Here is a 12,717-nt window from a genome sequence, read left to right as displayed (position 1 = left end):
TCTAGCTCAAGCCACTAATACAGCAATATGCCTCCAAGTATGGCCACCTACCTAAAGACTCTTGGTTTCGCTAAGCCTTTACCTCTTTCCTCTCTTGGGACACTGCCCTTCCTCACAGAAAAACTTCATCACAAATGGCCTGAGTTCCTTACTTCTAAATCTACGAAACACTACACCTCTTGAACCTGCTCTACTTTCTTCTTTCAGTGAGGGAGAAGGGGCGCTTCTGCTCAAGGCAACTCCATCTTCAAGTTCTCACAGGAGTCAGTAACTAGGCTCTTCCAAAGTCTGCGAAGAAACTCTACAGAGTCCTGTCTGCTTAGGACAAAAGAACAGTAAACCAACAAAAGCTTTCCCTCTACCTCAGGAACTCCCATAGGCTTCATTAAAAGAAAAGTTTTCTGAAAAGCAGCACAGAAGCAATACCTCAGCTGATTTCAACTGCGCTCGTCTCCACAGCTAAAAGCGTCTCGCCCTTTCCTGCCATTGCTCATGTTTGCCCATTCGGTCACAATGGTGTTTGCTGGATGCGTCCACTCCTTCCCGCATATCACCTCACTTCATGGAGGTCCCCCAGGTAGGAACATCTATAGCATCACTTCCTGTGCTCTCTAATTGTGTTGCTGAAATCTATGAAAACCTACGTATAGAGGTGACCTAGCCTCTCCCTAGGGGCACTGCCACCCTCCCTTAGTGGACCGGGCAGGAATTCTTGACTCATGCCAGACTGCTCCTCACCTGCACATAGAGACCACCAACTACATAGCAGGTCCTCCACCTCAGCCAGCCCCTCCACGCACCTCCAAGCAATGAAGATTAACTGGTTCTTATCTAGTTTCCAAATGTCAGGAAGAGATTATATTTTTAAAAGTATTTTAAAACATTTGCAAATAACTGAACTTAACTCTTGAAACACTATTCTAATCAAACCAACTGTATCTTCTTTATGATGAAAATATACAAGTAGATGTATACAGAGAATATTTTTAAAATTTTAGACATGGTCTCAGAGTCCAGGTCTTGAATTTAATATGTAGGTGAATCAGGATTGAACTCGTGATTCTTAGGCCTCTACTGCTTGAGTCACCACTAAACTCAGAATACATAAAATATATCTCATATGTATGTAACATTTGATATATATTATATATAATAAACTCAGCATATAGTTATATTCTCTGAAATTTCTATCATTTAAAAATTTTTAGAAACATGTTTTTGGTAAATAGTACATTTCAAGATAGTTCTGACTAAAATACAATCCCTTTACAGCATTCTGTGTGTGTGTGTGTGTGTGTGTGTGTGTGTGTGTGTGTGTACAGGTTCATGAGGGTGAGTATGCACGCTTGTGCAGAGGTATCTGCAAATGACAGAGAGCAAGGATAGAAGTTAGGTGTCTTTCTTAGTTAATGTCCACCTTATGTTTTGAGCCAGGGTTCTTTACCGAGCCCATGAGCTCAGCTTCCCCGCCTGTCCCAGCCTCCCCAGTGCCTGGCATTTTCACAGATGCAGCACTCACTGCTCATCAGACTTCTATGGCAGGCATGTTACTGAATGAGTCACCGCCCTAGCCCTTTTAATTTTTGTTCCATATTCATGTACTAACCACAATCTATGGCCACAACACCCTTAACGTGCCCAATCTTATCACATATTAACCATAACAAATAAATTAAACTTGACTGCATTTTTATTAATATAGGATAAGAGATGATACTATTTTTTGAAAAGATGAAGTTCCCTGGTGTCAAGATGCTTACAGAGGAATGTGGAGAGGCAGATATGCAAGAAATAGTTGTGGTAACAATATTATAAAAACTTAGTATTTATGTTAGTATCATTAATAGGTTAGTAAAAGGAGAAAAAAGTAAAATTCTTTTGAAGTAACTTATGATCTAATATTAGAAAAAGACAGACAGAAATAATTACATACAAAGGCAGAATAAACGTGTATATATAAAATAAGCCAGCTATGAACAAATATGTCTGAGAGTATGGAAAGGTCAGTTTCTTGTGAATATTTGTTTATACTGTGTGAATATGAGAAATCACAAACAATACTTACTGGAAAAAGAGTCAGGCAAAAGCGCTACTGATATATTTTCATGCAGTTTGGAGGAAAGGAAAGCACAAGGCAATTTGTAAATTATAAATCACTATGAAGAAATTCTTGGGCTATCTTAATTCAAAAGAGCCTAACCTGACCTGCCACCCACATGGGAAGCAATCGGATGTGACTTCTCATCTCCCCATTGGCAAATCTGCACCTGTGCATCCACCTAGCTTTACCTGCCATTTAGGAAAAGAAAATTCCCTTCTCTTAAAGCCGTGTGAGAACTTGTGCTTCTACTCCCCCCCCCCCACTCTTTAAAGAACTCCATTAGTTACCACCTCCATGGCACATTATCAATGGCTAAATCACCACCGAGTTGTTCACAAAGCAAAGAAACACACTTCAGCATCCATCAAATGTCCCAAATGGTTCCTACCGAGCTGCTCCCAAGCATGACACACACTTTGGAAAGACTGGCCCGCCTTTGCGATCTGGCATTTTTTTTTCTGTTCCATTTCCAGCCCATTATTAATGTGTTTTTGTGGCCATTTAAGGAAAGTAACCAGAGCCATTATCTTTCCAAATACAAAGGCCATCTCTCTTCTCTCTTTACCATGTGTCTTCACAGCACACAGCACCTAAATATTCTTCTTTCTGAAATGCTTCTCCTCAAAATCCCCTTGACTTGCCTTCTCAGGAACCATGGCCTCACCTATGCTGTCTCTATAGGAGTCCTTGTCTGATTTCATAGCCTTTTAAAAAGAGCTTTGGTCCTTCCCCTCCTGAACACAAGATTCACATAGCTGTTATCCACTTCAGTCATCCTTGCGCCCGAGACTCTACTTCTAACTCCCGTTTCTTTTGCTCCAGCACTCTTCACCTAACTAAAAGCCACCAGCAGCATCTACACCATTGCTGAAAGGCCCAAACAGAAGACGCCCCTCATTTCTTTTACCACACTGGATGTATCTGAAGACCTAGCTTCAAAATATATGACTCCAAACAATAAACTTAACATTATCTTCCCTGTTCACTATTTGCAACTTCATGCTGTTAGTATAGGTCTCCCCTGCATTTCTTCTTTCTAGAAACAGTGTGACTATCTGCTGATCATTGTGCTTGCAAGACCTCATTCCACTACATCAGTTCTCCATTCACCCTGGACTGTTTCTCCAATACAGTACGTTAACTCCACCCTGCTGAGAGAATTCTTTAAAAGGATGCCCAATCTACTCCTTTTTACCTTTCTAGGCCTGTCATAAAGCCTCGCTTGCCTTTGGCCATTCACTACCCAGTTAAGCAAAGTAATAATTTCTGATCCTTAAATAGCCCAGTGTCCTTATTCCTAGTTGAGGATTTTAGGTTTTTGTTAAATGTTTCTCTTTGGGAAATCTTCCTCAATCCTCCTCTAGAGAACAGGCCCTACCCCTTCAGCCATTCTCCATTTGAAAAGTTTATTTTGTTCACTATCAGTTATTATCTGAAATTACTTCATTCCGTTTGCCTTCGTACACACACACACACGTTTTTGTTAATGTTACATCCCAAGCACCTTGAAAAATATTGGTAAACACTAAAATACTTGTATAAAGATCTGAGAAAGTGCTGGGTGATGGTGGCATATGCCTTTAATCTTAGCAACAGGGAGGCAGACGAAGGTCAGTCTCTGAGTTTAAGGCCAGCCTGGTCTACTGAGTGAGTTCCAGGACAATCAGGGGCACACAGAGAAACCCTGTCTCTTAACAAAACAAAACTCCAACAACAACAAAAAACAAAAAAATGTAGAAAGCAATTTTGAGCGTTCAAAATTTTAATCATCAGACTGAGATTTGAAAAGAAGGAGACACTTTTATTAAGCACGTGGTGAAAGCTTACGCAGTACGGACGTATAAGAGAAAGCATAAACGCGCTCTGCTGCTGAGAGTAGTGACCAGTGACAAGGGCAACAAGAGCACACAGTGGGGCCAGGAGTGGTCCTTAAAATAAGTGGCACTAACACAACTGGGAAGCTATGCAGCATATAAAAATTAATTAAAAATAACCACATATCCAAATGTAATAACTAAAACTACAAAAATCCAAGAAAACAACAAAGAAGTAAATATAAAAGACATAGAACCAGGTAATAAGATTTTGTATATGATACAAAAAAGATGGACAAAAGAAAGAAGATAAACTAAACTTCACAACAACTAAAACATTTTTTTCTTTTCAAAGGGTGGGAAGAACATACAAGCGGCATTAAACATTTGTAGAAATTATATCTGAAAGACAGTTGCCATTATATATGTCTCCATGTATGTGTGTATGTGTGTGTATATATATCATGTATGAAGCACTATTAGAAGTAAATAATAAAAAGACAAAAAAATAAATGGGCAAATAATTTCAACAAACATTTCAGAAAAAAACATGCCTAAAATGTTCAGTGTCATTAGCATCAGGAAAAGGCAAGTCAAAAATCACATCATTAATATCATGCCTCATACTCTCTTAGAGCAAGGAAAATGAAAAGAATGCAAAGAATTTAAGTATTGGTGAAGATGAGGGGAGACTAGAGCCCTCATACCTTTCCTTGTCAGGTTCTAAAACTATTTATCCATTTTGGAAATGAGTTTGAGAATTCTTCAGAATGTTAAAAATAGTTATTATGTGATCCAAAAAAACTATACACTCCCAAATCAAATCCCAGAGAAATAAAAACACAGGTTGACAACAAAATTTTTTCATACAAACACATGGCCATAGCAGCATAGTCTTAAAGCTAAAATGTAGAAACAAGCCGAATGCTGATGAACTGATGAGCAGGTGAGAAAATGCAACATATACATATTTGGCAAAAAAAAAAAAAAGTACCGCAAATGCACTGTATAAATGGGGATGTCTTGTGCTCGTAAGTAAAGAAGCCAGGAAGTACTAAAGCCACGTATGGTGGCTCATGTCTCTAACCTAAGCACTTTGGAGACTGGGAGAAGAGGATCACAGTGAGCTTGAGGCCTGTCTAGGGGACATAGTGAACATCAGGGCAGCGTGGATTCCAGAGCTGAATTCTGTATAAAAACAAAATGGAAGTCTCAACTCCTAACCACAAAGACAACATATTATATGATTTCACTGAAGTGAAGTTTCCAATGTGCAGAAACTGCAGCAGCACTTTGTTACCATGAGTCAATATGGATACATGTTATGCTATAAATTGGAAAGGGCTGCTAACAGGCATTAGGTGTCTTTGGAGGAGGACTCACATAATGCTGAATATAATTAAAAGCAGTGAACTCACACCCCTTTTGAAATTTATTATGATTTTGTATTATCATGTATAATGTATATAGGCACACATGTACCACAGTGTGCATGCAGAGGTTAGAGGACAGCTTTTCAGAGTTAGTTCTTTACATGGGTCCTGGGGAACAAACTCAGGTCCTCAGACTTTTGTGGCCTGTGCCTTTATCCCCTGAGCCACCTTGCTTCTTCCATCTTGTTATGCCATGTTCAGTTGGTATCCCTGGGAGGTCTGCTCTTTTCTGAAGGAAAACAGGAAGAGTATATCTGGGGGAGAGAGGAGGCAGCACAGGCTAGGAGGAGTGGAGGAAGGGGTAACTGTCGTCAGAATGTATTTTATGGGAGAAGAATACATTTTAAAAAAGGGTATTAAGATGTGTGAATTATGTCCCAATAAAAAGCTATTTAAAATCATGCAATAAAGGTATTAGTAATGTTAATCTTTCCTAATTTTGATTTCCAAATATATAAGTAATTATATTTTTGATGAATGTTGATTCTACATTTGTTACATGCTAGGGATACAAGACGAAGATGCTACCTATCACCACTCTTGGTGAGTTTTCAGATTAACAGAGGACATTCTCCTTAAATACTGGTTAGGTGTATACGGAATATCTGACTCAACTGACATGCAGACAGCGTTAGAAGAGAAGGCTATGGCACACACTGAGGTGGGGAGAGAGGGAGGAGAGGTAGAGGTCAGGGCTAGTCAGAACAACTGCTACCAGTTTTATATATATAACACACTTAAGAAGATTTAGTAATCTTGGAGCTATAATCACTATAGCAATCTCTGCTATCAGGAACAAGTTTCCTGAACATCTGCAGCCAAGTCAGAATAGAGCTTGTTCTCTTTTCCCCTCCCCATCTTCCTTCCCCTTGTCTATATTCGATATCCGGTTGACTTGTGATAATTAGGTAAAATGTGATGGGTCCTGACTGATACTGAGCAGCTCAGTGGTGGGGTAAGCCTAGTACTTTCTGGCATGCCTGTCTTACCCCATGTTCCTGCTATCTGGTGCAGATGCTCAGTCGACAAACTACTTTCTTCCTTTGTACGACACTGCATGAAGATTTCTTCTAGTCACCCTAATTCTCTCCCTTCCGGATGTCTCATCTTTTACCATGTGACATATAATTCTATTTGGTAAATGACAGACTGTCTATTCAGATGAATTTTGAGAGTGGCTAAGGAGGAGGAAAGGATGTAAACAACTATCATTGTGACTACTAACTGTTTAAAGGTTGTGTGTAAACGTGGGCTTGCTTGTAAAAAGAGAGTGCCTGCTGTGTGCGGGACCTGTACTGAAATTATATCCCGATTGCTAGGATTCCAAAACTTTGAAGCTTCTAGGGTTCCACCATTATAATTTTGGTAAATTGAAAGTTCAATAAGAAATGTATACATCAGGTCAATTTTTGTAGAAGCTGCCAAGTCTACAATGGTGCATTCCAATTCTCAAATATAGCATGAAAGAAACTGTAATTTTAAAGTTGTCTTCCTGGGGATAAAAACTACTTACTTTTGCAGCACAGGATCGTATCACCTCCTAAAAGAAATACAGTACAATAAAGAAGGATTCATAATTTTATTTAAATAAATATTGTCTCTTTTCAAAACATTCAGATGTCAATCTTCTAATAACCAAAATGAGCATTTGAAAGTTGCTTTATCACCCTGGATTGTCACTCAGCATTCTTTCCAATGAGCTGCAAATAATATGAATTCAAGAGACTTAATGACATTTTATAGTAAGACCAACCTGCCAGTGGCAAAGTCACTGACCTAAACTTCTGAGGGCCCAGTTCTGGTTGTCTCAGGAAAGATTCGGTCTCCTTAGTAAGTCTGGCATAAATATCAAAATTCTGTCCTACCACAGAATTCAGCCAAAAATACAAACTGAACCTGCTAAAGTACACAGTTATTACCATAAATGGAATCAATGTCCATAATTTCCAAATTAGCAATTTTAATCTGTTAAACATCTCATAAATACTAAAGTTGATAAAGAATGGGGCAAGTAATTTTAAAAAGCAGAAAAGGGACAGTTTATAATTCACAGGATAAAGCCATAACTATCCATTTTAAAAAGAAAGTAGTAGAAATCAATGAATAATAAACAAGTTGAAAATTTGCTATTATAGAGACAACAAATATATTATTCAACCCCAATTAGAATTAATCAACACTTATCATCAGCCTGGTATATTAAAACAAAAACAAACAAAAAACCAACAACAGGCCTCAAGTCTAGAATAAAGAAATAAAGTAACAAACAAGCATAAAAGAAGAGCCCCGGGTTTTCCTTTCAGACCCCACGTTTAAAGGTGATGGTAATTCAGGGTCTACAGGAGAACTGGGAGCCTCGCTTGAGTCCTGGCCTGAACCTCAGCTCCACTCTTCAGTCTGCGTGCATTCCGTTGCTCTCTGGGCTTCTTGGACTCATCCTCTACTATCTCCAGTGTTTGAGGAGTAACTATAACAACGCATGCAAAGCACTTAGAAAAGTACCAGAAACACATGACAACAAGGATTACTAATAATGAAATATTACATACATTAACTCTACAGAATGAATTGTTTTTGCAATAGAAAAAAATTAACCTTTCTCAATATGGAAATAAATAATTTTAAAGTCATTCCATTCTTACTTCTGTGACTCTACTTGGCAAGCATCTCTGTGACCATTAAGCTAGGCTCAAGTTACTGTGAAAACTAGGGCAGTCTTGAGTGGTCCAGCAGATAGAGAGATAGGTCTGCCTGTCATCTGAGGATGGTTTTTCTTAGGTTCAGGTCTACAGATCAATTACTTGTTAAACTGGTTAATCCTAACAGTTACCCAAAGTTCCGAGCAACTGTGGATGTAGTCACGAAGGCAAATCTCTGAATCTAAAAGTTAATAATGAGTGTATCCCTGAGAAGCCTCGCCTGAGCTGTAGAATGCCTTTTAGGTCTTACTGTGGAAGCAGCTGTCAGGTCTGCAAACTTTGAAACAAATGATTTATATGATGACTGAATGACAATGCTCTAAGGATCAGATTATCGCCTACTTCTATGTCCTTTCCTAATGAATAAACACCTATTAAATGCCTGCTGAGATGAATTTATTGTATAGTTTAAATAATATACAAATAATACCTTAAGCCCAAGTTCTATTAGAAATATTCCTAGTTCAGTTTTTTAAAGGCTATGTTGAGCTATTTATCTTCTATAGCTAGAGGGATCTATAGTGAAAATGATATTTGGAATCTACCAAGATATAGTTACAAGAAACACGATAAAAGACATTCTGATAAAAAGTAGGAAATCCCACCAACCTAAATGCTTGTAGAACACAAAAAGAACGAAGGTACCATAAGCTAAGAATACATCTTAGTTTATTCTTATACATACTACTTTATGTATAGACTGAAAGAAAATGGATCATACAAAACATAAAAACAAAAGTTTAGTAAAATATCTGGGCAGGAAAAATAATGTTTTCTTTATTTTTTTTTAAGCCGCAGACACTGGACAAAGATTTATTTCCAAAGGCAGCTTTTGTATTAACCCAAGACATACACATTCTGTAATTTAAAAGAGAATTCTGTGCTCAAAACTGAACAACTAAAAACATATGAATTTTCTTTCATAAAATTACTATTTCTCCTGTCTTGGATTTAATTTCTTAAAAATATTTTTGACATTATTTTTCTTTTACACTTCTTTAATTTTCGTTTACATTATCTGAAGATATAAAGTGATATCAGAAAGCATGCCATAAGAGCTAGGTACCTTCAAGATGTCAGTTTTCAGACTGAGAGATTAGAGTGTCACTATGTCTAATGCTTACTGGTTCTTGTGTCTACAAAACCTTGTCACACAGACAAGGGCTTCTTTTATTTTATTTTCTTCTATTGGAGATGTATTTTTCTCTAAATTTTCAATAGTAACATATCTACTACAATTCCTTTTACTATGTGGAACACATCTGATTGGTTATATTAAAAACGCTATAAGGATCAAAACACTGAAACAAATAACTTAAAGTTATATGTTTTTAATTTTAATTGAGTAAGATAAAAAAAGACAGAAACAAATACAACCACCCTCTACCCTACTTTCCAACTGAATCTAAACCCAGGGAAGGGTGTATTCTGCACCCTGTATACCTCCTGCCGAAGGAGAGAGGGAGCAGCATGGCAGGGACTAAGGCTTGCAGTACCATTCCAGGCACGTTTGGTCTAAAAGTGTTCAAGGAGAGCACTAAGGGAGGAGGGAGGGGATAACATGTATTAAGAGCCAAGTTGGGTGCCAACTGAAGAGAAAACAACAGATCATGAGCAAGGCTGCTTAGTTGGCCTTCAAGAAGCCCAAGGCTAACATTATCTAAAGGACCAAGGTCAAAGAGGCTAGTATTCTTCAGAGAGAGCCTAGGGAGCTATGCTAACAGTACACCTCATGAACAAAGCCCCCTTCCTGTCCCCATTTTCACTATTTTCCTGGTGATAGCTGGTTTCTTTGGCACTTAAGGGCAAGAAGGAAACCTCAAAATAAGGTTATGAAATATTGATTTCTACTTGGAAGTTACAAGTTTTTCTTTTATCATTTCTTCGAGGTTTTACTATTTTCCTTTAATGTTAAATGTGTGTGTGTGTTCTTATAAGCTAATGAGATTTTCTTTAATACATCTTAATATTTTTTTCTGTTGTATGAGCTGCGGGCCTGCTTTTCGTCCCGCCTGGCTCCTGCACGGCTAGCTTTACACCAGAAATAACAACACACAAATTGTATTCTTTTAAACACTGCCTGGCCCATTAGTTTCAGCCTCTTAAGCCATTTCTATTAATCTATGTAGCACCACGAGGTGCGCTTACCAGGAAAGATTCAGCATGCCTGACCTGGTGGCTGGCTGCATCGCGTCTGCCTCAGAGAGCAGAGCTATCATGTCTGCCTGGGAGAGGGGAGCATGGCATCTGAGCTCACTTTCTCTTCCTCCCAGCATTCTGTTCTGTTTACTCCACCCACCTATGTTCTAACCTATAAAAATGGGCCAAGGCAGTTTCTTTATTAGCCAATGACCTTCCTCCATCATTTTTCATGTTGGTGTTTGCCACATATATGAAAATATCTATGTGTATGTATCATGTTATATATTACACATTTATACATTTATATTTATCAAATAGAAATCTACAATTTATTTATGTTTGGGGACAATTACTAATTGTAAGACTAGCAAGTCTTTCATTCATTTACATAAGAGAAATACTTGCAGCACATAATCAATCCTAGGTTTGGGGTGTGTGTGGTGAGGTGACACATATTGAATCCTGGGCTCTGGGCATAGTAAGCTGGTGCTCTGCCACTGAACTTCATGCCCATCTCCCTAGTTATTAACTGCTTATTTAACTTCTTGGTCAGTAAAGTTCTATTTGCATATGTAACCCAACATGTACGTTCTTCAGTTAACTTATGCTCATGTTTCCTAAAATTATAATTCCTTTTCCCTTCTGGTATATCTAGTTTTATGAATTTGTATCACAATATTTATACTATGTCAGCTTAAAGATGTATTTAAATATCTGGCAAGACAAGAACTGTCTTAATTATTATCTGTTCTTTTACCTGGCTCATCTGGAGTAGCTGAAAATACTTCAAGGCAGGTCGCTATCATTTATATATACATGGTTTGCCTCTTGAAACCACTTATCAATAGTATACACAATTATTTAATACATATACTTCTGTTCTTATCAACAGTAACAACTATCATTATTATACTATATCTTAGACAACTCAGAAAGACTTGCATTCAGGATCTCATTGAATCTTAGAAATTCAGTTAAGGTGAGGTATATCAGAACCCTAACTTTCAGGGAGGAAGATTAGGCTTACTTGATGTACTTGAGAGTCACAAAGCAGGCATGGTTAGTCTAAGCCCTTGGGCCCTAGAGGTACCCGCCACTCCTTTATATGCATTTTTAGCACGCTGCTGTAAACAGTCCCCCACTTATCTTAGTAATTGGGTATTTTAAGTGTCAACTTTCCTCCTACCATTTGCAATGCAGGATTTTTAAAAATTTGTCATTGAAATTCCTTTTTATCTTATCCAGGGTGTCTTTTAAAATGAAATTCTCAGACCACCTTTGGACATCATTAATAAATATTCTGATTTATTCTATTTAATAAAACACAGTCTAAGTTGCTATTTCTGATGTTTTGCCTATATTTCCCTTTTCTTGTTAATGTGCACAGTCATAAATGTATGTATGTGTGTGTGGCATATACACATTTGTAGGCAGATATGTACATCTGGAGATCAGAGAGAGGTAAATGTCAGATTTCTGCCTCTATTGCTCTTCACATTATTTTTGAGACAGGGTCTTTACTGAACTTGAAGCTCAGTGATTGGTTGACTAGCTGGCCAGTAAGGTCTATGGAGCCTATGATCTCTGTCTGCTCAGTGCTGGGACTACAGACACACACCACCATGCATGGCAGCTTTAATGTGGGTGTTGAGGAACCGAACTTATATCCTCATGATTGTGCAGTAAGCACTTTATCCATTGACTCGTCTTCCCAGTCTTGAAATTCACAGCATCCATCAAATGGCACTCTTGCTTAAATGGGATGATCCTTTCTCTATGAACACCAGTCTACTTTTACATTCTCATTTTGGTCTGTCCAGAAAGTTTTATGCAGCTCCATACGTGAGTTCACATAGACTATCAATAGAAGTTAGGGAGCTGGTAATGGTTTGGGGAAGAAAGGAATCTTTTAAGGAAGGGCAAATACAGTGTTATAGTGGGATAACACAGAAATCACAAAAGGGGGGTTAAGTAGGGTGGAAAATGGGAGGACAAGGATGAGGGGGCAACATGGGAAGGGATAACTAACAGTAAGGACTTTTTAAAGGTCACATAGAAGCCTAGTACTGTAGCAGCTTCCTAAAATATATACATATATATCAATGGACTTTAGATAAAGTTACTATAAAATGTGGGTAGCAATACAATACCCCAACAGACATATCATTCCAAATAAAACTTTCAGTACCAAGAATAAGTTACGTTTTTTGAGTAATAACCCAAACTTATTTCTAGTGGACTGACATTATGTCATTCAACTGAACACAAATGGAATCTGGTATCCCTCTGTCTAGTTTTTATTGACTGAAAGGGCAATGTATCCTGACAACTTAACATTATTGACTATTTTTGTTTTCCATTAAAGTCTCTATAATTTTGGGCAGTACTTTCCTCTGCTTCTATCTTTAGTGACTTCTTGGCCTTATGCAATAGTTTACATACAAAATTATACTATGTCATTTAGCACAAGCAGAAGCTCACCAGCCACATACACAAAATTAGTTATTCATTTTTATGTAGGAATTCTT

At 37.8% G+C, this 12,717-nt stretch overlaps 1 protein-coding gene across 3 annotated transcripts in view; it reads right to left on the bottom strand.

Annotated features, from left to right (window-relative positions):
* Ahi1 (Abelson helper integration site 1) overlaps positions 1-12,717 on the bottom strand; it is a 137,658-nt gene that overhangs the window by 66,595 nt on the left and 58,346 nt on the right. For 2 of the 3 annotated variants that reach the window (XM_050159444.1, XM_050159443.1), the window contains exon 17: positions 6,862-6,888. In XM_050159444.1, the coding sequence (XP_050015401.1) occupies positions 6,862-6,888 (27 nt within the window). Of the gene's footprint in view, positions 1-6,861; positions 6,889-6,963; positions 7,816-12,717 lie in introns of those variants that run through there. The other variant, XM_050159445.1, reaches the window with a different exon arrangement.

This window comes from Alexandromys fortis, unplaced genomic scaffold (genome assembly GCF_014885135.2).
Source record: "Alexandromys fortis isolate MF-2015 unplaced genomic scaffold, M_Fortis_MF-2015_v1.1 scaffold_107, whole genome shotgun sequence".
In the NCBI taxonomy this organism is placed as follows: domain Eukaryota; kingdom Metazoa; phylum Chordata; class Mammalia; order Rodentia; family Cricetidae; genus Alexandromys; species Alexandromys fortis.
Note: the sequence above shows the minus strand (reverse complement) of the source record. Positions and strands in the feature narration are given on the sequence as shown.